Source organism: Poecile atricapillus, chromosome 1, assembly GCF_030490865.1.
Source record: "Poecile atricapillus isolate bPoeAtr1 chromosome 1, bPoeAtr1.hap1, whole genome shotgun sequence".
NCBI lineage: Eukaryota > Metazoa > Chordata > Aves > Passeriformes > Paridae > Poecile > Poecile atricapillus.
Genome location: NC_081249.1, coordinates 91,520,854 through 91,548,746, shown reverse-complemented (window position 1 = coordinate 91,548,746; position 27,893 = coordinate 91,520,854). Strand labels below are relative to the sequence as shown.

General features: G+C 42.5%; 1 protein-coding gene and 1 long non-coding RNA gene across 5 annotated transcripts; one reads left to right on the top strand and one right to left on the bottom strand.

Annotated features, from left to right (window-relative positions):
• Positions 1-140: 140 nt before the first annotated feature.
• On the bottom strand, positions 141-27,893 carry B4GALT4 (beta-1,4-galactosyltransferase 4). Of its 4 annotated transcripts, XM_058852926.1 has the most exons (8): positions 27,673-27,893; positions 15,760-15,872; positions 13,791-14,271; positions 12,006-12,238; positions 8,548-8,735; positions 3,676-3,798; positions 1,203-1,307; positions 141-773 (listed from the first exon to the last, which is right to left on the bottom strand). In XM_058852926.1, the coding sequence occupies exons 3-8, from the start codon at positions 14,056-14,058 to the stop codon at positions 632-634; spliced, it is 1,059 nt and encodes a 352-aa protein (XP_058708909.1). In that variant the 5' UTR covers positions 14,059-14,271; positions 15,760-15,872; positions 27,673-27,893; the 3' UTR covers positions 141-631. The 4 variants fall into 4 exon arrangements, with proteins under 4 accessions (XP_058708909.1, XP_058708898.1, XP_058708918.1 ...); XM_058852915.1 differs by lacking the exon at positions 15,760-15,872; XM_058852935.1 differs by lacking the exon at positions 15,760-15,872 and having other exon boundaries at positions 13,791-14,266.
• On the top strand, positions 9,600-15,749 carry LOC131586179 (uncharacterized). The gene is made up of 3 exons (XR_009279105.1): positions 9,600-9,687; positions 13,692-13,794; positions 14,506-15,749. It is a non-coding gene; the product is annotated as an uncharacterized LOC131586179 (long non-coding RNA).

Below are 27,893 nucleotides of genomic sequence, written 5' to 3'. Positions count from 1 at the left end.
AGCTGACTACTGCCTTTTCTTCCTGATCCCTGGAGAGTAACGGGCATCCTGCTGCAGAGCAAGACTGAACACTACCACAGGACATGTCAGCAGCCCCTCAGCAGGGGACACTGTGGTGTGAAGGACGAGACAGTCTGGAGTTCAGTGGACTGCATTTATTGAGAAATTTGTAACATCTCCTTACCCATTACCATTACTGCCCTTCCCTCACACATAAGCAGTTTTTCCTTAGGCTAGAAAAAATTAACTTTTCTCATCAAGTTTGTCATTCTTGAAGAATTATTGTACCTTTAATGAGATCACAAATAACTTTAGAAATAGTTGCAAAATCAAATTTTTTTTTCAGGGACTTTGTTCAAGTCCTTCCACTGGACCAGCCCAAACAAGGACACTTTTTCCAAAGTCCCAGCAAAAAGTGCATAGAAGAACATGAGGACCTGTCCATTGGGTCAGTCTGTAACTCCAGTCCTCACAAAAGGAAACTCTCAACCAGTCAATGAGATGCTGTGCAGGAACACTTTCTCCTATGCTACTGAAGGACTCTTCCAAGCAGGTGCTGGAAGTCATCTGCTCTAACAGCAGCCACAAAGGAGACTGTTGGCATTTCCTATAACCTGAGACATGCTGGCCCCTATGAGACCTTGGGCTGCACACTGAAGTCCACCGTTATGTTGATGTACAGCGCGTTGTGTTCCACAGAGAGCAGTTTATAGGAACAGGAATTCAGCCCATCTGTCTTCCATGTTCTAGAGACCTGACGGAGAAGCTTCATCCTGAGGACAAAGAGAAGAAAAATCTTCATTGACACACACAGGAGAGGAGTTTTCAGCTCTTTCCCAATGGCAGTAAAATTGGAAGCAAAGCTACTGACATTTTCTATCTACTGGGAATGCAAAATCCTGTTTTTCCTGTTTTCAGCACAACCACCTGTGGGGAAAAAAATCCTTTGGCTCAATCTGAAATCATGCTCAAATCATACCTATGTAAGTATAATTTTGGAAGTTTCTAGGGAACACCACCCAGTCAGTTCTAGGAAGATCTCATGTAGAAAAAACAGCTGGGAACAGTGTTGTCACAGGGGTGTCCCCCAGAGCCTCTGAGTACCACAAAAAGCCTGTATGGCTTAGGGCAAAGAACTTGTCCCCCAGGTGCCTGGCTCAGCCACAGAGCAAGACAATGCAAGAAACCTATTCTTGACCTACCTCTCTCGATTCTCCTCATTACCATGGTCACGGTTGTGGAAGATCATCGTGTACCTGGCCACATCAGCAGGCGGCCTCACCACTTTCATCTTCTGCATCTCAACCCTGCAAGAAGCAATAGGAAGTGTTGTGAAGACGACAACACCTATAAACCAGCTGTTAATGAAAAAAATCCAACAACTGGAGACTTCATCTCTTGTAGATGCCATGGAAGCAAATACAGAGTTGTAAAAGCTCATATGCATCTCTTCCACAACCCATTTTTCCAGAGAAATGAGGCTCAGAGTTGCATTCCTGGAGAACAGGTCTGGAAGGGGTGACAAATACACCTATTTTGAACAGAAGCAGTAGCTACTACAGTAGAGATGTAGAGCTTTAAGCACACATACAACACAGTACATTTATATCTGTATTGACTGGACTAATCTGTACTGCTCTGAAGCAAGTCTCCACATGTTCAGCGACAAGTTCATCTCAACTCCTGCAATAAAACCCCTATACTTGATAGTTCTCCACTTATAAAAAAAAATTTTAAAAATGTAAAAATTTTGTTTTTCAACAGCTGGCAGACCGCTGCAAAACTTTTATTTGTTCACATGAAGAAAATTTCTCTGAGAACAATGCCAGAAGCACTGAGCCCTATGCACGGATTTAAATGTTTCACATCAGGCACTTAGTTGGAGCTTCTGACATTACGCACATCTGTGGAGCACAACTTTGCCCTGACAGCAGAAAGGAAGAAACTTTATGACAAGGGAATTAAGGAATAATCCACCTCTTTGCTAATCACTCGTGAGCTGAAAGAAAAAACAGGAAATCGAGATTTGAAAAAACTGAGCCCCTTACAGATTTCCATGACTCTGAAGCAGTAAATTATCAAACAAATACAACAAATGATCTGAAGTATCTGTGATAAACGCCTTAGGAGGGAGCCCAAGAGACCATCACGTTTGTTCCAGAGGCAGAACACTAGAATGTGAGAGTCCCCAGCCCCGAATTCTGAGGGCACCGAAGGGATGCTGCCATCTGCTGACTTCCCTCGGGAAGGCTCCAAGGATCTCTGCACAACAACCCCTCAGACAGCAAGCTTGCCATCACCTACCTCTGCAAACTCGGTCACCAGCCCCGCCAAAGGCCCAGCCAAGAGGAATGGCACAAGCCAAATCCAGTTGCAGAGCACACACTGGGTCATGACTCAGTTTCCCCACCGAGACCTCAAGGGCTGCAAAGCTCCAAAGTGCCACACAAAAACGTTACTTGCTTCCAACCCCTTGCAAACATCATAGAGACCCTCAGTAAATCCTGCTGTCCTGCTGCTTCTCTCCTGCCCATGGGAACATCTGAAAGAACTGTCATGCATGGGAAGCCAGGGAATAAAATAGCACCAAGCCACCCCCTTAAACGATACAAGTCAGCTCCCAGGAGGTCACAGAGAGGTTGGTGTATCTAGGCAGGAGTAAGAAGGAAAAAAAATATATGTGGTTAAGGGACAAATCCATGCCTCCAGCAGATATTTCTTTGATATTTCTTGAGATAGAGCTGACCAATCTGCTGAACTGACACCAAGAAACACTTTCATTTGGAAGTTCCTAACTTTTAACACACTTAATCCTCTGTATATTTTAAATAACACCACCAGGGATATAAATTTTATGTGCCCAAAATGTTTGTTTGCGTATTTAAGCAACTGAAAAGGATAACAACTTAAAAATGACTGAGTATAAATCAAGTTAGAAACTGATAGGTTCTGCCAGCAGAGCTTGAGGAGTTGTGGGTTCTTATCTGCTGTTTGCTGTGGCTTTTTCTCCATCTACTAACAGTAGTGCATTATTAGAGGTTTATTCCTAAGCAAAGGGTAAAAGATCAACATAAACGTTTGGCTGACTTCTTTGTCCCGCTAAACCTCTCCAGCCAACAGGTTTTTCCTACTTTGACAGGCACATCTGCAAGATGAGTTTTCACAAGAGCAAAGGGCATAGGCATATGTATGCAGCCTTTCTAAAATTCAAGTTATTTGCTATTTTCACTATAATCAACACCACACAAATATAAACTAAGCCCTACTTGGAGTAAATCCAGTAGTCAATGAATGCAAAGCACCCAGTCCCACCAAAACACTCCCACATTCTAGCAAAGCACTGGAACTCATTACATTTCTGTGTCTCTAGCAAACCACACTCCAGACTTCAATTATAACCAATTTCCAAGCGAGAATACAAATGTTGGGTGTCTGAGACCAAACCAAAGCAACCAAATAACTTAACCCACATCAGCCAACAGTGCTGTGAAGAAGAGAATTAGGCATCGGACATACCTAACCCTTGCAAAGAGGAAACTCCTTACAGAACTAAGTCTTACACTTCCCATCTCCACTGCAATACTGTTCAATGTTGTTTTGAATAAAGGCCCCTGGGGTGTTGTGCTCTTGGAGGCTCTTAAAATTTTTTCTTAAAACTAATTCCTCATTGTTTACCTGATTCGAAGGTCATCATCTTCTCCACCCCAACCCCAGTAGTTGTTAGAAAATCCATTCACTTTGGAAAACTGATCTCTTGTAAGAGCAGTTACACCTCCAAAATATCCCCGGTACCGTAACCTAGACATACAAGGAGAGAGAATGAAAAATTAAGCCAAATTCTATCAACAATGAAAGCATCACCCTGATACTCCAGATCTAGACTTGTCTTTCACAGAGTTAAGGGTGCACAAATTCTTAAAAGTTGGTCCTGCTCTCTTCCTCTCTTCACAAAAAGATGGTGATATGCTTTAGGTCAGAAAAAATTACCTCTCCAACTGAGAGAACAGAGTCTTATTCAGAAGCTTCTCTCTCTTTACACAATTCCCCTTACCAGCCAAAAAGGTATTTCATTTCAGGGACTCTGAAGGTATAGAAAAGCAACAAAGCTATGCACTAATGTAGTGGGAGCTCTTCAGTAACAACAGTGAGCCACTGATATCTTAAAGCTGAATCTGAAAAACTTGGAAAGAATTCAGCTCACAGCAAGGGGACATGTGCTACTGGCTATTGCAATAACAATTCCAATTCTAAGGTAAGGTACAGTGCAAGTTACTTAGTAACCCAATGTAATGGAGCTCAGCTCTAAAGGAGATTAATTTCTAACTTTTACCTTCCTCATCCTGAAAAACGTACCTGCTTTAAAAAGATGTTTATTTGTCATCTTAGGCCGTTCTGCTAATTGCTTTTTATGATGCCCTCCTCTGTCTTGGCCCTTAGCATAACATTACAACACAGGCTCTACTACCTTGCCCCAGCCCACTCAGAGGTGATGGGCACACAGCTGCAGATTGCATTTGTACATGTATGTGAATCTGAACAGATGAACAAATTGCCAAGGCTAGAAAGGACTCATTATGGCATTTGACATGCCAGACAATGCTTATTATTAGTTCTAGTTTACCATGAATATAATTTGAGAAATGCCAAAGAAGAAAATAAATAAACACAAGACCCTCCAACACAACCTCCCTCAAAACTGTTTTTCCTGGCTGATTTTTACTCAGCATCACAGAGGAATTGTGAATGTTAAAGGGACCCATAGAGTAATCCAACCCTTCTGCTCAAGAGCAACTTGCTGAGGAACTTGTTCAGTCAGATTCTGAGCATCTCCGAGGAATGAGACTCCAAAATCTCTCTGGGAAGCCTGCCCAGTATTTGACCATACTTGTAGTAAAAAAACAAAAAAAAAGCTTTTTCATATGTTTAAGTGGAATTTCCTGTATTTCAGTCTGTGCCCATTACCTCTTGCCTTTCACTGAGAAGGGTCTGGCTCCACAGTCTCTACTTCCTTCTGTCAGGTACGTACACACATTCCTAAGATCCCCCTCTGCCCTCTCTCTGCTAAACAGTCCCAGCACTCCCAGCCTCCCTGACACGTCATATGCTGCAATTCCTTAATCATCTTCTCAGGCTCTCCTGGACTTGCTCCAGTATGTCCCAGAACTGGACACAAGACTCCAGGTATCATCTCCATGGTGCTGAGTAGAAGGAAACAATTGCCTCCCTCAACATGTTGGTAACTCCCACCACAAGATGCCACTGGCCTTTGTCACAAGGGCACACTGCTGGCCCCAGATCCTTTCTGGTAAAGCTGCTTTCTAGACAGATGGCCTCCAGCAGCTACTGGTGCAGAGAGTTACTTCTCTCCAGGTGCATTTCCCTTTGTTTAACTCTGTTCAGATTCCTGCTGGCCATGTTCTCCAGCCTGACAAAGGCCCTGCTACATAAACCAACCCTGTGAGATTTCTATCCTATGGAAACCTGCTGAGGGTGCAATCTGCTGCACCTTCCAGGTTACTGATGAAGACTAACCAGTACCAGCCCCAGTATCAAACTCTGGTGTAAACCACTAGTGACTGACCTCCAGCTGGACTTTGCTGGACTGATCAGAACCCTTTGAGCCCAGCAGTTCTGGCAGTTTTAGCCCATCTCACTGTCCACTTACCAGTCCATACTTCATCACTTTTTCAATGGGGCCATTATGGGAGACAGTGTTGAAAGCCTTCCTAAGATAAACATTATCCACTACTACACCTTCATCCAAGCTAGTCAAAGAAGAGAAGGCTATCAGGTTGGTCAGGCCTGACTTGTAAACAGATTTGTTCCCTCTCCTTTATCTCTTCCCCTGGAGGAGACAAGCCACAAGGTAGAGGAAGTTCCATCAAGTTTTAATTGCATATTACTACCTTGAGACTTCTGCTATGGATACTCCAGAGGAATGCAGTAAACAAATGGAATGGACAGCAAGGAGGTCCCATATACAGCAACAGCAGGGCAGAGCCCTCCCAGCCATGCTTTCAGGACAGCCACCAACAGGACCACATCCCATTCCAGTCACCCCAGAGTTTGGAAACTGACTTCCCATGCACACACATCCATATACACACCCCTGTATTCACCCTGTAACTCCCCTACACCACTGCAAAGACAGACACCAAAGGAGCCAGAGCTGTGGTGCACTGGGAAGAGTGGGGCCAGCATGACAAGGTGGGGATTCTCCCCCTCTACTCAGCCCTAGAGAGACCACATCTGGAGTGCTGTGTTCAGTTCTGGTCTCCACGGTTCAAGAATAACAAGGAACTGCTGGAGAGGGTCCAGCAGAGGCCACAAAGATGATGAGGGGTCTGGAGCATCTCTCTTAGGAGAACAGGCTGCGGGAGCTGGGCCTGTTTAGTCTGGAGAAGACTGAGCGAGGATTTTATCAATGCAAAAAAATATCTGGAAGCTGGGTGCCAAGGGGATGTTGCCAGATCCTTGAATAGTTTCCACTGACAGGATGAAGAGCAATGGCCATAAACTAAAACACAAAAAGTTCCACCTCAACATGAGGAAGAACTTCTTTCCATGGAGGGTGGCAGAGCAGTGAAACAGGCTGCCTAGGGAGGTTGTGGACTCTCCCTCTCTGGAGATATTCCAAACCCACCTGGATGAGTTCCTATGTCACCTGCTCTAGGTGACCCTGCCTTGGCAGAGGGGTTGGACTGGATGATTCCCAGAGGTCCCTTCCAACTCCACCCATTCTGTGATCCTGTAACTAGGACAGTGCTGGCCACTCAACCCTCCTCAGGCAGCACAGAACTAGCAGGGCCCAGGCATAACTTGGTCCCAGCTGGCATCACCTGCAAAAATGCATCTCTGTAACAACCCCTGTAACCACCCCTTTCCTGAGGACAAGAGAACATCACCTCCTTTGGGATTTTTAAAATTGGACAGCAAATACATACAACAGGAATCATCAGGAGGAAAAGATGTGCTGGTCTCAAGGAAAAACCTTAATTAAAATAAGAGTTTTCCCAACCTTATCTTCAAAGCTTTAATATACAAGTCTTCTGTCTAAAAGAATCCAAAACTGAGCTGTAGTTTATGTAGCTAAAGATAAGGCACTGGATCTCCAAAGGCACATAGCTACTGAGATTACTGCACACTAAATCACAATAGAATATAGTCCCCTGGAAGAAAAATAATTCCCCCCACCCCACATCAGGTAACTAATAAAACCCCAAAACCAAAAAACAGACAAAAAATAACAAAAAAAACCCAAAAACAAACAACCACCACCACCTCCCCCAAAAACATCCCAAAATCAAAAATAATAAAAATCCCACAAAACACAAACCAACCTGCATTTCTGCCGAGGACATTTTGTGTTAATACAGAACATGGATGGGTTCTGTTTTCTCTGCCTCATCTGAGCAATATGTCTCAGTATGCTAACCTCAGCTGCAGCAAAACACTGAGGTTACCCAACTGGGATTTCAATCTGTGGTATCAGCTCAGTTCAAGTATCATTCTTGAGCTCAGAATCTGAATTCCTCCATACATGCCTTGGAAGCAGAGCATTATTAACCCCACTTCATGGAAGTGTAAACACAGGCAGTGACACAGAAAAAGTATTAATTATCAATTCAAGTTGAATTATCAAATTCAAGCCACCAGCATTCCAGTGGAATACTCTGCAAGGCTCTGCAAGTGCTCCAAAAGCCTGTCACAAGCCTAGTACGTACATACTTGTTCCAGTTTTCACTAAATGGCTGGAAAGTATTATTCTGTGTCGCTATTGGCACATCCCACCTCTTTCTTATATATTTAACAAAGGAAATGCAGAAGCAAAGCAGAGCTTTACTTCAAAGTACTTTGAGATCAGCTTTTGAAAAGCCCAGTTCTAATCAATATTTAGAGTTACGTGACATGAACTGAATCTTGAAAGAAGTAAGTTGAATGAAAGCACTTTCAGTCATTAAATTCACCAAGCTTAGGAGCTTTTTCTCTCTGAGGTGGACTGAACCTGACTTTTCACTTTAAACTATTTATATCACATGAGCACTTAGGGGACTAATTTAAAAATCAGAATGATCCTGTGTTATACTGTTCAGTAAGATAATTAAAGGACAGCCCTATCCCTTGGCAAATTCCCACACTTGAGCTCTCAATATCAGACATTACCCCTTCAACAGCAGAAGTAAGTGGCAAGTTCTGTTATAGTAAGATCACTCCCTCAAATCACAGGATCAGAAAACTACACATGTGTATCTAGCTTTGCCAGAAGGTCTCTGCACATCCTCTGGCACATTGCTTTCCCCTCAAAATAACCCCTAATTCAACTCCAGAAACCAGAACAGTGGCAATGATAAGTTGTGCAGGTGACCACAGGGCTGACCACAGAGGTGTCTGTCCGTTCCTGTACTCCAGAGAGGTGAAGTGTTACCTCCAGAAATCTGGTGTCAGGAGGAAGGGTAGATACCAGCACACAGCTCCATCAGAAGAGGAACATTATCAGTAACATGGCATTTCCCTGCTGGTATTCTTTCCATATACCTGGTTTCCTACCTGTATCCAGTATTGTTCCTGCCAACTACAAGGTGCTTTGGTTGTGTGTCACACATGTAAATGTTAAAGTCATTTTCTGGCACCAGATCCACATCATGGAAAATGAAACAGTCCCAGTTTGCTTCTTTTATGGCCTCTAGGTATCCTACATTCAGCAGTTTGGCTCGATTAAATTTGGTGTTTCCAGCCTGTGGAAAAGAATGGAAAAAAACAACTCTGAAGAAGGTGCCACAGCTTTTGAACCAGAGCTGCTCTGGGGCATCTGTTCCATTGCAGGGTTTGCAACCACACTTGCATGGCTTTTCCAGCACCTCAGGAACAGTAACTGCACAGAGTGCAGTGGGCACAGCATCCGAGTGGCCAACTGTGCAAAGTGTTTCTCCAGCCTCTATTCACCACAAACACACCCAGCCAGGGCCAGGAAAGCCTGTGCTTAGCTGGCCACCACAAGTGTGAGTGCTCCATGGCATAACTGCCCCTGGTCCAGGAGTTACCACCAGGCTCCACAACAGAAGAGGTATCAGTACAGTCTAGAAACTGGTGCTCCATACAACTTTGTCAGTAAGGCTCATGGAAGTTCTTTTTAAAAAAAGCAAAACAAAACCAAACCCCATGTTAATCCCATGTTAATTAGTCTCTAGATGTCAGAGCCCTTGCCATGAACGATTTATGCCTGTCCCCTCAGCTTGGAGAACAGCAATGCTGAAAGAGCTCCCTGTACTTCCTCAGCTCATACACAGGTGGCAGAGTGGGAATAAAAAGCAGGTCTCTTCATTTTTACCTCCTACCTGTAACCTGATTATGCTGTTGCAGGAGGCATGCTCCTAGCACAGAGCTTCACCTTTTTACTAGTCTTCGTCGTTTGCTTTTGCTATAAGTTACTTAGTATTCACTTTTCAAAAATCTAATTTCACCTCTGAGGTACAAGTATATCCCTGTACAGCTGGCAGTTTTGTAAGCTTATCATGTCAACATTCACTTTGGAGCAAGATGTGTGCTTATCTTGATATTTTCATTTTTTACCTGGCTGCACACTGTACCAGTCTGCAGAAGGCTTTCTGCTCTTGAGGACAAAGTGAGGATTTGCCTCAAGTTCCCACTTGGGAGCCACAGGACCAACCCCTACCCTCCCAGAAACAGGTAAGAGTCATTTTCCAGGGCAAGGAACCTGTGTACTTTAAAGAATAATATAAAAAAATGTTTTCAAGAGAAACTGCTTGGAATTCTAGCAAATTTGCTAGAAGGGTCCATGGAAAATGTGAAAGAAGTTGGCCTCCCCTGGCTGAGAGAAGGTGAGCTGTAAGGAAAAGCTGTTGTATACAAAGCATGTTTTATTGTTCTATAAAGTAACACTTTGCTTTAAAGCAGGATTTGTTCACTAAAACAACCATCTGCTCTGGAATGAAGAAGATTTATGGGATTTACAACTCCATCCCTGCAGTCTAAAAAATTCAATATAGTGCACATTCTGAGAAATTCCAGGATGGATAATCAATTGCATGCATCCTCTGGAGAGAAATTTTCCAGTAAAAAATTTAGATACAATTCACCCAAAATCAGGATGTCAAATTTCTGAATGGTTTTTTTTTGTGTGTGTGTTTTGTTTTTCTTAAAATGTCTTGTATATAAAAATACCCATGAGACAGTCTCCTCCTGAGGATGAAAACATAGGTTATTGGGTGAACAGAACAAATCAGATGTCTGGTAAGGTACATTTGGAGAACATCACTTGTATTGAGTATCAAAAACAGCTTAGTTCAGGACAGCCTCTTCCATCTGCTGAAGTTCTGTCTTCCTCATCAGTGCAAGCCACTACAGCAGCAAAATGCCAGCTGATACTGCTTTCCAGGAAGGGCAGTTTTCCATGTCAGAACACATACTGAACAAATACCAAAATTTACTCATCTTTTATCGAGGACAGAATTGTTCCCCTTTGTTTCTATGGGCAAATAACACTGACCACAAGACCAGCTTATGTTGGCAAAGAAATTATTCACCCTTTAGGAATTACAAACTCACATTGTTTTGAGTGCAGCATTCACGTATGCATGCATTTAGAGAAGCATGACTTTAAAGATGTTAAAAGCAGTCCATAAAGAAGAAATCTGGAGTAAGCCCTTCAGTGGCTCAGAAAAAAAATTACAAAAGGTCCATTTAATCTGCCTCCAAAGTAGACTGTGTATTTTAACAATTAAATCCCGTTTGTCTTTCTGCAAAAGAGACTTAGAACAACTAATGACATCACAAATCAAGAGTGAAAATGGATTTGCCCCAGAAGAGTTTTGTTAGACCCACTTTCCAGTCTTTGGGCATGCCTGTCTACATGGAAAAGCTACATGAAAGCTTCCAACCTTGACAACATGACATGACAACAGCAGTTCTCCACATATTTCAATAAATTAAAAAGATACAGCCTTTCTCCCAATAATTTATTCCTAACCACTGCTTCCTGCTAGAATGAGTCAGTAAATGTATGATTATAGTACATATTAATGCAGGAAAAAAGCCCTCATTTTTCCACTCTAGAGGCTACATGATGACTCTAAACAATAAAAGAACAGTTCATTCCAAGTAAAAATATCATGCCATGACTTTTATTGCTGTTCTGCTGAGACATTCAGCTGAGCAAAAGTGTAAGAGTGGAAGGTTTCACCTAGACAGCACTGTCTCATACTGATTTATTGACTCTAAGCTTTTTAATCAGGAGGGCAGAGAAACTGTATTTAATTTATCACCTTTTTCTTCTGCTGTCTCAAATGGCTTTCTGGAGCCAAAGCAGAAGATATAAGTAAACAACAGTAAAAGAAAGCAAACATAACAATCAAGAAAAAGATAACAGATTACAAAAGAGAAATAGATCATGCTTTTAGCACATGCAATTAGAACACAGGCACCTTGCTGAAAGACAATGTGGCACAAGTCTGCTTAAGTTTTACTGAAACAGCATTTCTACAAAGAATGCAAATAAAGAAATTAATAAATCCTTCAGGAACAAGGTGCTCTTCCATGATGACTACTTCCCACCACATTTGCTGGGCAAATAAAGCAGCTACAAGCAGGAGCTGTCGTGTTTAGTTTGAGAAAGCAAAACTAAAACCACATGATAGACACGACTTACTAAGCACAAGAGCCTGATGGGAGAGAAGGGCTAGAGACAAACTGGGGCCTTCTATCCAAATGTGAAGACAGAACAGGCCAGCCTAGTTACATGTGTGGATACTGCAAGAGAAGTGAGTCGCATTAGCAGGGCAAAAGATGCTTACCTTGCATGCAAACCCTGAGACCCAGGAGTGCCACCAGCAGTGGCTGCAGGCACTTTTGCATCCCCCAGCAAGCAGAATTGTTCGGAGGCAGGCTTGGAGGACTGTTGTCACCCAGCAGAGGCAGCAGAAGCCTCTCCTCAGGCTGCAGGGTGCAGCCATAACCCTCACCCAAACAGCTCTGCAGAGCTGCCTCACCTGGTGAATGACGTAGATGCCATAATCCAGCTGCTGCCTTTGCAGGAAGGGGTGGAGGTTCTGCAGGAGGTACAGCAGATGCTTCTCTCGGTTGCGGTGTGGGATAAGGATGGCCACGTGCTGCAGGGCTGAGCACTCCACAGGGTGGTACCGGCCCTTGGCTACCTGAGGGTTCTCCTTTTGCACTTCCTCCAGGGTAACAGATGGTTTGAAGGAGAGTTTCCTGGCACCTCCTGTAAGAGAAGCACAGGAACCTTTCCTGAGTCATTTCAGGTTGTGGCTGGTCCAATCACTTAATGAGGCATTATGTAATCAGTGTAAGACAGCCAGGTTCAAGCTCCAAGTGGCTTCCCCGCCCCTTCCAAGAGAAAAGTAGTACTAAAAGTGTTTTATGCAGGCAGTGGAAGGAGAGGGTGTCAAGAATAGTTAAACTGACTATGAAATAGTGGCAATAAAATAAAAATATATTTTAAAAACCCACGAGAAGTTCTGAGCTACTGCAGAAGGACTGGCCAGAAATGACTGCCAGAGCAAAGCAGAGAAGAAAAGGGAAAGAGACATAGGACTGTGGCTGTAAGAAGTCATCAGTACCAAAAGCACAAAAAAAGCACAGCAGGCTTAAGGTTATGAATTAGTAAGATAAAACATACCAAGGCTTTCTGTAGCCAAATTAAATTTTCATCCCTTCTCTTGCACTGAGCTATCATCCCATCTCCTCTGGACTCAGCAAGCCCATGAAAAAGTAGGGTACAGGCACCCGTGATGGCTACAGCCATTCTTGCATTTAATTAATCAAATGTGTCTTGAGGTCAGGGTGAGGGTGTGCAGGGAGACAAACTTTTTGGACTACATCAGGGAAGAAGGAAGAATCCAGCTTCCCAAACAAATCCCTAATCAGGTTCACAATAAGGAAGAGAAAGAATGACACGATCCTGCAAAGCAGGAGCCTGGTGCTGCTAGCACTATCAAGGCAAGAAAAAAGTAGAATAATAAAAATGCCCAAACCATGAAAACAGTCACCCATTTGAACCTTCATTATAATTAGTGCTAACTCTAACAGAGTTGTGAAGTCCTTCAATTGTCAATACAGAGACACAAAAGTATATTTAAAAATGAAAAGGCAAAAAAACTGAAGAGAGATGAAAACGCTAGTGGTTAAGACAAAAATAATTTAATTCAAAAAAAGCAGAAGATGCACGCATAAAGAAGGGAAAAAGAAAAATGCCTTCATTATCCCCGTTGGCAGGCAGGTGTCTGGCCACATCTACGGAAGCAGGGCTTCAGCACATACAGCAGTTGTTGGGAAGACAAATGCTGCCACCATGAACATCCCTCCTTCCTCCTTTCCCCGAGCTTTTACTGCTGAGCATGATGAATGACAGTCACAGGGTATGGAATACCCCTGCAGTCAGCTGGGATCAGCAGTCTGGGCTAAATCCACTCCCAGCCTCCTGCCCACCCCACTGGAATTTAGGGGGCCAGGACAGACTGAGACAAAGCCTCATCAGAGTGCAAACACTCTTCAGAGTAGCCACATTACTGGTGTGTTACCAAAGCTGTTTTATCAAGAAATGCAGAGCGCAGCAGCAGCTGCTCTCCCAGGCAGACCCAGCACAGGCACTGGGTGCCACAAGACACTCCCTCACCCAGGAGTGCTTCCTTCAACTGGCTGTATTTGTTTCACAGGAAAGGTATCCAACTGGAATATGGCTAGGAAGAAATCCAAATCAGCAGCACTACAGTGGATTAACTTGTCAGAGAGGAGGGGAAAACACCATCACTTACGCAGGTACGGAGACAGAGCTGGGCAGGGACCCTGAAATGACTTCACCGTGGGAACATCTGCAGTGGATTCAATCTTCTCTTCCTTTTGACTGTGCTCCAGGCTGGTTACCTTCCTGAAAAACTCCACCATAATCTTAGCTTTAGGAAGTTCCTGTCTGGTGTCCACCAAGTAACCAAACGTGGTCCATAGCACCATCACAAATAAAGTGACAAGCACCAACACTTTGAACTTATAAAAGAGGTTTAAAACATTCAAGCCCAAGGCCATGGCTTTCCCTGATGCACAAACAGCTTCCTCTGCTCTGATGCCAAGGCAGGTCACTGCATATCCAGTGGGGATGAAATCACAGATCCCAATAAGAACAGCAGGGAAGTAAAGCTGGAGGTAGGGAGGGCTGCCGCACTTCCTGCAGTTTTGAAATTCATGGAGCCATAGTACTGTTTGCTCTTCGAATGTCACAAAATATGACTTTAACCTGGACTACAAAAAAAGAAAAAAGGAAGGAGAGAATTAGTTTCTACCACTTCCACACCTTTACAGATTTCATGAAAAAATGTTATGACAATACACAAAAGTAACAGCAAGTATGAACAACTGGTCAGGAACAAAGAAACTGAGCTTCAGTCTTAGTTCAGCCACAAACCAGCTGCATGATTTTATGCAAATCACTTTTCCTGTTTTGTTCTTCTCGCTCAATCTTTCTTTTTTTTTCAGATCAGAAATTGCAACCACTGCCCAAAGTTGTCTGTGTACAGTGCCTGGCAATACACAGGTTTTGCTACTTCTGTTCCTACAAAAACTAACAACAGCTGGAAAGCAAGAGATTCTGCTGACTATGAGTAAAGCCCATCCAAAATAAAAAACACATGAATCTCTGAAGAAATAAACTGCTTTCTTCTGAAAGACAGTATTATTGATGCTACATTGCTCTGCACAATGCAGCATGAACCCCACAACACCTGACTGGTATCAGAAATCATTATTCTTTATCTGCTGCCTGTCAGTACCACCTTTTGGGTCTTTGTCCAGTATTCTCCCTCTCACACACAACTGAAGGAGGAAAATCTTCCTGATTTTTAAGGGAAAGGTTCAGTTTTTTAAAAATGTTAGGTCTATGAGGAGTCAGTCCTTTATTCCACTTCTTGCCCTCTTTCAAGGGCTCTATTTTCATACAGCCTTTCACTGCCATCATACTATAGTTACCACTCTTCTTTTGGCTGTTGTTATCATCCCATAGCAGAGAAAGAATAAAATTTTAATAAACGAGAGCTCTGATACTGAAAACACACAAGAAAACTGCCACCTCTGAGAAAAACAAGGACTGTGCTAAGTGAAGCAAAAGCAGTGATTAAAGACAATGCACATGAAACAGGCTAGACCAAAGAGAAGAAACACAAAAACATGGAAAATGTTCTTTTATACCAGCCTCTAAAACACATGAGACCCTGGAGTGATTTCACAGGCACAAGGAGTACAGTAACTCCCCATTTCCACTAGTTTATACCTTGGGTCTTCTGGAGAATTTTGCTGATCCATGGGAATGTGTATGGGAGCCTGACCCAGGACTAACAAGATGAACTCCCAAGCTTTTAGGGTTCACTGGGAATTAATTACCAGCTGCTGCCCCTTGTGGCAGGCAGTTCATGGAAGCGCCAACCTGCTCTCCCCATTCACATGCAACACACAGCAATGCTCTAAGAAAGGGACTCAAATGAAAGAGAAAATGTCCACCCTCCCTCATCAATTTACACCCTGCAATAGTTGCACACAGGAAATCAGTGATAAGCTCTATGAATCATCTGAGAGCAGTGTGGACCCCATGGGTAATATTAGCCTGTAATTATTAAATCAAAGACCTTGGAATTTGCTTATCTAAACTCTACCTACGAGCTTCTATGGCATGATCTAAATTGCTGCCTTTCATGGCATCTTAGCTTCTATGCAGCATTCATCAGGTGAAGCACTTACCCCACAGGGTGCAATTTTCTCCAAAACAAACCAAACATCTCACTGCACAAAGTATATGCACGAGGAGGGAGTTTTCTTCACCATCACCCAACCCAAGTGCACCCCAGATTAACCTGGGGTGAAAAGGACAACATAAAAGTTAAAATACTGAACTTAACGTGCAGCAAATGACTATCAAAAGGCGTTTATTATATTGAAAGCTTCTCACTTTCCCAGAAATGGACTACAATCTTTGAAAAGAGTTCAGCAATTGCTCACCACTGGTACTCAGATTAGTGCAAATGTGCTGTCTGACATAAGAAATTCTTTTGTTGATAAATAAAGTTAAAAATTAACTATCCATGGGAAAAGACATAAAGAAACACCAAGAGGCAGGCAGCAGTATTAGTCAGAAGAAGCAGCTTCTGAAATATTTTGTTGTTTTTGTTGAAATATCAGGAAGAGCATGCAGATGTTAAATTGCTAAGGTACTAGGATGTTAAAGTTATGGACATAAACTATGACCTTACTGCACCAATCTTGTTTCTACTCTCCTGAACACCTACTCCAGATCTCACACATATCAACTTCCTTTGTCAGCTTAGCAAGATTCTGTAAGTAGTTGCTACTAAAAGTTCACATTATTTGTCCCTGACAAATATTCACACTATACTACTGTCAGTGTGAATAATTTCCCATAATAACTAAACTCACATTTCCACTGGCTTCTGTGGCAGCGACAGAATGCTGCTCCTGCTTAAAATACACTTGAGCCCTTCAACAGGGCAGCATAAATATGCACACACAATCACAACCGTAAGTCACCTTCAGCTCATCACAACACTCATGCAGAAGGACAATAATTCAAGTTTCAGAAATCTGCAGTCTGATTTTTTGGTGTTATCTACAGAGAATACAGCATGTATTTCAAAATGCAGGCACATAAAGATATTTTGGTATTTTAAATGGAAAAACACAGATTAATCAATTTAACCATGAATTTACCGTACATTATTACTTCAGAGGTTAAAATAAAAGGTTGTTTGCCTAGCTTTTTTTCCCCTGAAACATGAGAATGGCATGTGCACAAAGGCAAACCTGATTCTACCAACAGAGGAGGAAGAACTGTGGAAGAGCTGTACCCTTATGAAAGAAAATGAGGTGAAGAGTTGTCACTTTTATGACTCCTGCCAAAGACTGAGAACTTGTGAACTTAAAGGACAATAACTGAGAATAAAAGGACAAGCAAGCAGTTAATCCTCAATAAGAAACTGCCTGTCAGAGAAACAAAAAATACCCTTGGCCATTGCCCCTGTAGAGGGTGTTGTGTTACTATTTCACACGAAGGACTCTTGAGTTAAAAAAGTAATCTTCACCAGCAAGCCTAAAGTACCTTGGTTGGTAAGTCAGGCAGATAGCCTAGAGTCAAGAAGACCAGAGCTTGGCCCTTGCTAAAGGAAAAAAAAAAAGTCAGGCTCAGGGCCTGCTGCTAAAAAGCTATACTTGGAGAAGTAGTATAAAAGCTAGAGTTATAATCCATAACATAAAATCATTATTAAGGGCATAGTCTTACTCAAATACTGACTAGAACAGTAATGCAAAATCTACTCCAGCCTTAATAGTCTTGACAGTAAAAACTGTGGCAGAAGAGACATTCAGCAGCTGAGTCCTTCTCACATCCTGGCCAACCACAGTCCCCTGCCCCACTGATTAATTTCCCATCTTCCTTTTGTTCCCTATGTAGTTAATGAAGCACATCTTTTCATCTTTGATATCCCTGGATTATGGCTGATATATTGGTTGGGGGTGGTGGTGAAAAAAGGCTACCTAGTCATACATTATACCATGTGCAAACAATAATTCAATACTGAACAAATCTTGCTACAAACAATAGTATCTCAGAAGCTGGAAATATGGTTCTTTTTTCTCCTGTACTTCGTAAGTCAGGGTGACCAACACTCTAACATGGGTGGGAGAACACTTGTGGTGCAACCAAACTCTTCTCTTATCTCTGAAACCTGACTCTAGTTGTATGTGACCTTCATAAAATAGACCAAAGAAACTTTCATAGGAAACAAAGTGCAACTTTCTTGTCAAAAAATTTCTCAGTGAAGCATAACCAAACCTAGTTTAGAAAGTTACAGCTGGCTAGAAGGGTATGGCCCTTCAGACCACAAGGCCCAAACCAGCACACTAGCAATTTCAAAATGAATTAAAAAAAATAAAATAAACAGAACAAAGCCACAGTTATGCAAATATGGCAGTCAGAATTCTAAAATCAATGGAAAAGATGAAAGGTCTCCATCCACGCACAGATATATTTGTATCTAGACTTATGCTGTAACACAATTCTAAAGAGCTCCCTGATCATGTTGAGGCACAAAAATAGTGCATGTTCTGCCTTCCCCAATATCACATCTGTACCAACAACTGTCCCTGTGCTCTGCAGCTCAGACAACTCAAGTTCTATAGCCTGCTATGAGTTTTGAATCACATGCCAAACCCTAATTCCTTGTTGGAAGGTTCCTGGCACTGCTCATGAAAGATTTATCCGCAGGAACCCATCCAGTACACAGAGCTGTATGACTCCTCCAGGATCAAGGGTGTTCAGTTCTCATCCTTGAGCCTGATGGCACAAACATGAAACCCTAACTTGCCCTTTTCCATCCAAGTAGTCCAAAATATTAGCAAGGTTCCAGCATGGACAAGACTTCTTCTGAAGCAAACTAGGAAGATCAGAACCCCATCCCTACTCACCAAAGGTTTTCCCAGAAGAAACACACATGCATTGGAGTCTGACACACTGTGTAAGCACAGCATGAACCAAATAAACTGGTTCCCCATATAAGGGCTGCAGGGTCAGCCTGTGCATTTGCCTCCTGATTGAAACCAGTAGCACTACCAAGCTCAGAAATGCCCAAGAATACAGGACTAAAGGCTGTTCTTTTTCATTGAAGCAGAATTCCTGGACAAAGTATCAGCCAGAAGACTGAGAACTGATAGCCCTGATCTAGATATTAGTGAAGGAAAGTAACCTTATGAACAAAATTTGGTAAATAACTGGAATTGATAAAAACTCATTATGTTCCAAACAGTGATTTTTCCATTATATATTTTTGGATAAAAACTATCACTGTGATAATTATGGTAAAGCCTAGATTCACCTGATTACTTATCCAAAAAAAGTTATGCTTAACAGTATAAATAATCAGTGAGAACATGGTGCCTAAATTTTACTTTGCATATGTTCACATTTAAAAAAATTCACCCTGTAGGGAACATCTGCAGGACAGCTCCAGAAAGATATTTTCATCTGATGAAAGGAAAATTAACTTTTAATTTACATGAACCAACTTTCTGACTACCTGTTTCGCATGGTCGAGCACGAACAGATTTCCCACGCAGGATTTTCTAGAAACCTCTGCAAGCTCCTCAAGCTCATGCACAAATTCCAAAGGCAGCAGAACAGGTTCAGCAGCAACGAGCATTCACTTCAACCTAACTCTAAAAACTGTAATAAGTTCAGGCAGGAAATGAAGCATGAAAGAATTCCCTGGGACTGCATTTAATCAGCTCTGTACTAAACAGACAATTGTTTATTATTTTATCTAGGCCAAAATCAAAAGTAGCAATGGGTTAGCTCCAGGTACGTCAGGAAGTGTCACAGGCTTCTTCATGAAATCTACCAAGAAGGAAATAAAATTCCTAACAACAAGCAAGGTAGAAAGATCACTGTACAGCATCAGCTTTTCTATGCAGGACAGTGCAAGTCTTCAAGGTTTACAAGAGTCTATACCTGTTCCTTTCATAGGCACTTCCTTCTTTTCAACAGATTCGTTTCTTAGTAGGGCGTTAAACCAATAGCTTTTAACACCTCTTTTATGTAACACTTTCATAATCCTATTACCCCTTCCTATTTAAAACCCACCAACTGCACTGAGAAATGGTGCTCTTTCAAAAGAAAAACAAACAATAAAAAAAATAAACCCAATCCTCAAACAAACTCCCTTTCCACTTCTCAGAATTTCAAGCCAAATGAAGAAAGCACGTTAAACCACTCACCGCTGCTGCCACATCCCTCCTCCCTGTCGAACACTCACTCCAAGAACTACGGAGAGCACTTCACAAGCAGCAGAAACTTTTCATCCAGGAAACCCCACACCATAAAGAGACCTCTGTTACCTCTCACAGGCTGTAGGAAAGAATCATCTCAATATCTCATGATGGGGAAAAAAATTAAAAGGAGGGAAAAAAAAAAAAAAAAAAGAGCCAACAAATCTCACTTTTCCTCAGGCCAAAGAGGCTCCGTGGTGCTGTCCCACATGCCCCTCCCTCAGCTCATGACCTGGCCCGGGATGGCAGCCAGCCTCCCTCCTTTCCTCCTAGCACAGCAGAAACAGCACACAAGCACTTAGGCATATCGGGACAGAAGCAATACTGCTCAGAAATAATCCCCACACCTAACCTTTCCATTAGAAACAAAGGTCCAAGCCTTTGCTCCTAAAAGCAAACCACAATCTATCAGTGCCCTTTTGGCATCTTCTCCATTTGGAGATGTCATTCTTTTTACATACCCTCCTGTGCCCACCCTCTTGTCCATACCTGTGGAGAAGTCCCAGTGCTCCCACTACACTCCTCTGTTATCACCTAGACACACCCATTGATGACAGTCCCACCACAGACCAAAGCATCTACTTTATACAAACAGTCTGTCTCACTGACCCTTTTCATGAAAGGCAACATCCAGGACTAGGATCCCTCACTGGTCCCTCACTGGTGCTTTTTCTACCACTCTGACCTGTAAAACTCCTCTAGCAACCCCACAGGATCAGCTGGATGGAAACAGAAGTGCCACTTTGTCATCTCACCTATCTGGGGTTCCCTCAGACTGCCAGGGAGGCAGCATTGCAACGACCTGAGTAGACACAGGGTAAGGTGGAGTGCAGTAAACGATGGGAGAGAAAGCATAGGTGCAGCCTCATGACAAGTGTTAAACCTCTTGTAACTCAAATCTGTTTGAACTCTTTGTGCAACACATGCACTCCAAGCAGGTAGGTATTTCAAGGCTTCCTGAGTCAGTGGCACCTCCTCTGTTCCACAAAGGTCTTACCTATTTTCAGGACTGCACAAGAATTTCAGGGGAAAGCTTCCTCATTTCAGACACTCAGTAGTGCAGAAAGAACCTTTAGCACTACCGCATGTTGCAACTGGTCAATCACAAAGCCAGACTAGTCTGGGTCTCAGTTGTCATCATCTCATTTTTCACTCTGGTCCAGTCCACAAACCATAATTTCTCTGCACCAGCACAAGCTCTCATGAAAACATGGAGCTAGCTGGATTAGGAAGCAAGCAGAACTTCTAGCAACTTTCTGTAATTCTTTGTCTATTGAAAAATAGACAGAAACCCTGATATGACAACCAGCAGAAAAACAGTAGTTCAGCTTTCAGTTGACTGGGAATGGTTATTTTAGGAGAATAATAGATATTTTCAGGCAACGACTGGTAACATTCTACAAACTGCCTGGAACCAGGCAATTCTAAAGAGGAAACATATGAGTTAAAAAGAAACAGACCAAGGTGCACTTGTGGGGCCTGATTTACAGTAATAGCCACTACCACCTCAAATATTCCAGTTATGTCAAGAGTACAGAGATACACAGATGTGCTGACTCCACAGTCTTTATAACTTGTTAACTGCTTGATACTCAATATAAAAGAACAAAGGTACTGGCAGCTCCAACTCCCTCAATTACAAACTAAAAAGGAAGATAAAAGAATACATAACACACCAGGAAATAACTGCTGTGGTTTAACCCCAGCTGGCAACACCACACAGCCACTCCCTCAACTCCCCACCAACAGTGGGATGGAGGAGAGAATCAGAAAACTAAAAGTGAGAAAACTTACAGGCTGAGATAAAAACAGTTTAATAAGACAGATAAGGAAGAAAATAATAATTAGAATAACTGTGACATTAATGATAATTAGAATATATAATGGATATGATGCAATTGCTCACCAATGCCCAGCCAGACCCTGAGCAGCTGCCCCTGACCAGCCTTCTCCTCAGCTGATACACTGAGCATGATGCCCTTTGGCATGGAATATTCTTTCAGCCATTTTGGGCCAGTTGTTCTGGCTGTGCCCCCTCTCAAATTCTTGTGCCATTCCAGCATTTTCATTGGCAGAACATGGGAAACTGAGAAGTCCATGACTTGGGGTAAACACTACTCAGCAAAAACCAAAACATACCTCTGTTATCAACATTATTGTCATACTAAAAAAACACACCACTGTACCAGCTACTAGAAAGAAAATTAACCCTATCCCAGCTGAAACCAGGGCAATAGCCTGGATATTTTAGCTTACACAACTGACTGTCTCCAGGAGTGTGGGCACCACAGAAGAAACGACTGCAATTATGCAAATGAGGAAAGTCTTGGCATGTAAATAAAGTAATTTCATTTCCTACAAAGAGAACATCACAGCAGAAAAGCACTGAAAGAGGAACTTCCATACATTTTTAACATGCAAGACAGAGAATAGGAGTGTCTCATTATCTTCCATATCCTTAACAGGGATACCATTGTTCTTCCACTCAACATTACCCTGAACAAGGAGTACTATCCCCGCATTCCAGCCTGCTCTGGTTTATGATCAATAACAACTGTCTCCACAGGGAATGCATTAGACAAATGCAGCAGTCACTGAGCACCACTATGTGTGAAGACTGTGTGCTCCTGATTTTCTCGCTGCTAGACTCTCATTTTACCACTCCTGAACAGAAGAGGAGGTAAATATTCAGAGGTCACTTATCAACTGACAAGGCAGACTCAACTTGGGGAAAATTAATTTGTTCTCAATTAAAAATTGAGTAGGATGGTGGGAGACAAAAAGTACACTTCCTCTCCACTTCCTTCTTCCTAGGCTTAGCTTCACTCATTCATTCCCACCTTATCCACTCACCAACCCACAACAGTGCAGGGGGACAAGGAATTCTACAGAATTGTAGAATCATCTAGTTTGGAAAACACCTCTATGATCATCGAGTCCAACTGTTAACCCATCATTGCTAAGCCCACCACCAATCCATGTCCCTAGGCACCAAATCTACAAGTCTTGGGAATACTTCCAGGAACAGTGACTCAACCACTTCAAAGGGCAGCCTGCTCCAGGGCTTGACAATCCTTTCCATAAAGAAATGTTTCCCAATATCCAATCTAAATCTCTCCTGGTGCAACTTGAGGCTCTTTCCTCTTGTCCTGTTGATTGTTACTTGGGAGAAGAGACCGATCCTTTCAGGTAGTTCTAAAGAGAGGTCAGGTCTCTCCTGAGTCTTCTTTTCTCCAGGCTAAACAACCCCAGCTCCCTCAGCTGCTCTTCACAGGACTTGTGCTCGAGACCCTTCACCAGCTCTGCTGCCCTTGCCTGGACTGGTTTCAGCACCTCAATGTCCTTCTTGCAGTGAAGAGCCCAGAACTGGACACAGGACTCAAGGTGTGGCCTCACTAGCACCAAATACAGGGGGACAATCACTACCCTAATCCTGCTGGACACACTATTGCTGATCCAGGCCAGGATTCCACAGGCTGCAGCTTCCTTCAGGGCAGCTCTGCCTGCTACAGCATGAGATTGACTACTGTAGACTCAGGTGAGAGTTCTCCCCAGCCACAGCAAATGAGCAGGTGCTACTCCAATCCTGCAGCACAGTTTTCACTTTCCTGAGGCACAGTGAACTCTGATGCTAGGCTAAGAAATGCAATCTAGCGTGTCCAGGCCAAGAAACACATTTATGAATGGCCCTTCTTGTTACACAACTACAGCTGAGCCACTGACCTCACTGTAAGACGCGGCACTGTCAGCCTGAGCCCAGCCAAAGCGACAGAGTGAGGGATACAGCAAACAGTAATGCTTACCACAGAAATATTTTTTTTTTTTAAGGAATACAAGCACTTTTTAAAAACACCTTCCCATCCAAGATGAGTGGAATATCCTGAAAAAAACACATAATAAAATAGGTTTCTGTGAACACAGGAACCTCATGTGTAATGGAATGTTCGGGTCACGACTCAACTCAGCAATACCCTGTCTTTTTCTGGCAGCTGCTGCCTTGCTGGAGTGGCATCAGTCAGTATAGATGACAGATGTCAGAGGCCTTGACACTTTACAAAAACACTTCAGCACATTCCTGGTCAAATTCCTCACTCAACTCTGTCCTGCATAATAAAATAACATCTGAGAAAACTACTATATTACAATATTGCATAGTCTTACTTCGGCATCACAATACATTTTTCTAAATGAGTCAACCACAGATAGCTAAAGCAATACAGAAGCAGTATAGACCCGTGGCTACTTAATAGATCTATAATTTTTGGTTAACAAGTATCTGTGAACAAAGTTGTAAAAAACAAAAAAGAAAATTAACAGAGTTGAACATGTAATATAAAAGCAACTGAGAACAGAATCTCATTATTTGTTTCTCATGAAGATGCTTCAGCATAAGAACTACACCAAAGACGTTCCAGCTAAAGCTTCCTTAGGCATGAACAGACCTACTTGTTTATCATTTTTGCAGTCTTATCCCAGTAAGGATTAAAATTTCTCAGGGCCTACTGCAAAGACATCCATCAAAAAGCTGTACAGATGGCATGACTTTGTCAAACAATTAAATGTATGGGATTTTTTTCCATGTTAAAACACAATTTACACCTATGCCAGTTTTCAACCAATCCACAGATGGATTTTTATGCTATAGAAAAGTTTCAAACATACAATTTAAGAGCTCTAACTCAAACCCTTTGGAAGTGTTATGGCCTAGAATAGTATTTTGGAGCTCAAAACTAGTACAACATTGCAACAAGAATTTTTCATCAAGTGCTTGCAGAAGTGATTTGAAAAATACAGTCCTGAGAGTCAGGATATTATTAAACCTTTAGGACAAGCAGCTCAGTAAAACTTCAGGCAGAGGGAGACAGCTTATCACTCCTACACTCAGTTACTAATTTCCTTCCCCCACCTAACCAGATCCTACTTGGGAGTCTGGAGAATTAAGGGAGATGTGATTGGGCTCATCCTGTCCTACCCTCTTAGGACTAAAGTGCTCCTGTCTCTCCAACCAAACAGTCGACAGGCTCTCTCTCTCTTCCCAGGAAGAAGAGAGAAGGTCAAGAAGGATGATACTTAACTCAGAAACAGAGCAGGGGCAAGTGGCTCCTTTCCAACCCTTCACTTCTCACTGCTGTGCAGGTCTTACCCCCTTCCCATCTCACTGATGAATAAAATTAGATACAAGAGTTCAGAAGTCAACTACAGGACTGAAGATTGAGGGGAAGCACAAGATTAGTGCTGCTAATGCCCCACCAACATCAGATCCAAATACATTGCTATTACTTGTAACTGCACACATTTTCAATCACCATTGTATCAGTTTAAAAGGATTATTTGAGTTATAATACATGATAACTTTATTCCACAATTCATTGCTTGACAAATAAATATTACCCAGCTGTTGCTCTCACGACACCAAGATGACCCAATAGTAGCTGTAAGGCATGTTACTTGCAGGCCTGCCACAGCACTTCAAACAGAAGACAAAATACTTATAAAACACCCTAAATATGTTGAAAGCAATAAAGAAAAAAAGTGAAAGAAGCTCTCTCCCATCATTTTACCATATTTTCAAGGTCCCACTCATATGCAGGGCAAAACCTCCAGTCTCTGAAGCAAAAAAAAAAACCAACAAAAAAAACAGCTATCCCAGCTGCAGACCTGCTGGGTAACTTTTGAAGTCCGTATTTAAAAAAAAAACTTAAAAATTGTTTTTTAACCAAATTCTTGAGTCATTTGACCAGCTACAGAATCTCCAGGCACACCTCCTTCAAAGTAACAAAAGTCAAGTTCACCAAACTCATACAGGTAACTTAGACTTCAAATCATCTAATAGAAAGCCAGCAATCAAGCACCCCTCAATTTCTATTTTTCTTCTACATATTATTTCAAAGAGAAGGACATGCCAACTCAAAACAAAGAGAGAAACAAAAATCCAAGCTTTCAAAAGTTGAAGTAGCAAATGTCTTACTTCTAACTGAAATGTATTTGTGCAAATGAAACACGGCTTTTACAAATACCCACATCAAAAACAGGATCAATCATACCTAAAGGAAGTGTTTATAAAGAAAACTCAGTCACAGTAACATTATCTTGGATAAAAGGTGATACTTCACAATGTAAAAGAAAGTATCATGAAACATTATCCAAGTTGAACAGTGAGAAAAGTACAATACAATACCCCAAAGTTGCACTTTAAGTATTCTAAATTTGTATGTAATTAACATGTAATTAACAACATAAGACTTACATAATCAACACTGAGTTGGAAAAGAAAACAAATATATAGAGAAAGAGCATCTCAAATAGCTACCAACTTTACTGACAGAAAGTGTAAATATTTAAGTTGAAGACTGTAAACTGATCCCAAAGTTTATTTCTTCTGGTTCTTTTAATAGTAGCTATCTCAAAGACATCAAACTTTCACCTTTTTCTCTAAACCTCTCTGTTGAAAATGGTCTTGTAAACTGCCTCAGCTGTCCCTTGGGAACTTCCACAGCTGTTAAATGAAGGGGTAGAAAAATGTTAAATCCACAAGAGACAAGCAAGCATTAGTAAGAAACTGAATATACATACTCTCCTTTTTGTAACTCCTTTTTTTTTTTTCTTATTACTTTATTACTACCAAAGTGCCGTGATAATCTTAATATCTACAAGTTTTCAAATCTTATCAGAGCTCTACTTTAAAAGCATTTATATCACGATTCAGAAATAAAACCTACTTGAATACTCGTGCTAGTAGCCCCACTTCTGCTTCCCCTCAACACCTGCAAACACATTTCACAGAATCACAGAATTAGCTAGGTTGGAAACGACCTTTGATATCATCAAGTCCAACCTATGACTTAACACCACCTTATCAACTAAACCATGGCACTAAGTGCCACATCCAGTCTGTTTTTAAACACAGGGATAGCAACTCCACCACCTCCCCGGCAACCCATGCCAGTGCCAAATCACTCTTTCCATGGAGGATTTTTTCATAATGTCTAGCCTAACTTCCCTGGCACAGCTTAAAGACTGTGTCCTATTGTACTGTCACTGGTTTCCTGGGAGAAGAGACCGACCCTCACCTGGCTACAACCTCTTTTCAGGTAGTTGTTTCCATCCTCACCTGGAGTATTTTCATCAAACAAGTGTTTCCATGAACCTGTACAAGTTTCCTTTCAAGCTCACTGATTCACTATTCTGGCTCTTCCAATTTAACATCTGGAGCAGCAAATGAAATAATTTATATCCTGTCAGTGAGAAAATGTTTAGTGAAGAGCATCACTTGCCGGTGCTCCGGTTTCCACGTGTGAAATGGAGAAATTAACACCCGCTACTGCATTTACTGTAATACAAAACCATCCAAAACCATACTTAAAATGCAAAAATTTTAAAAGTGCATTGCAGACGTTCTCCTGACTTATAATGCCCGAGCTAGAGTACAGTAAGTACTTCCACTGAGTACGTAATTTTAAAACATGTAACTATTCCTAATTATTTCAGTAAAGCTATACTATGATGAACATTATGTCCCGGCAGACTTACTTGTACGATCACAGCCTCAAATCCTGCCTGTGATGTCCATGAGGGGTTCTCCCTGTAACTCCTGAGCTGCACAAGACGACCCAGTTTCGGCCACGTATCAGATGCTCCAAGTCCGAGGCGGTGCAATTAAACCAACCCCTTTCGCTAACGACCCCAAACCGAAGCACCGGCCGGACATTCGTTACCCCCAGCGCTCACTTCCACACCCGGCCCCGCAATTCCACCGCTCGCCCTCAGGACGGGCAGCTCCTCACCGCGCTGCCCCGCTCTGCAGACGGAGCTCGTACTTACGGGGCCCGCGCCTCCCGCTGCTCCCGGGGCCGCAGGGGCAGGGACACGCTCCAGGCGCCGCAGGGACACGGCCAGGCTCCAGGTGCCGCAGGGGCAGGGACACGCTCCCGGGGCCGCAGGGGCAGGGACACGCTCCCGCCGCGGCCCCCGGCCCGCCGCCCACCCGCTCGCGCAGGCGCCCTGGCGCCGCGCCGCCCCTCCCCGCGCTCCCCTCAGCGCCC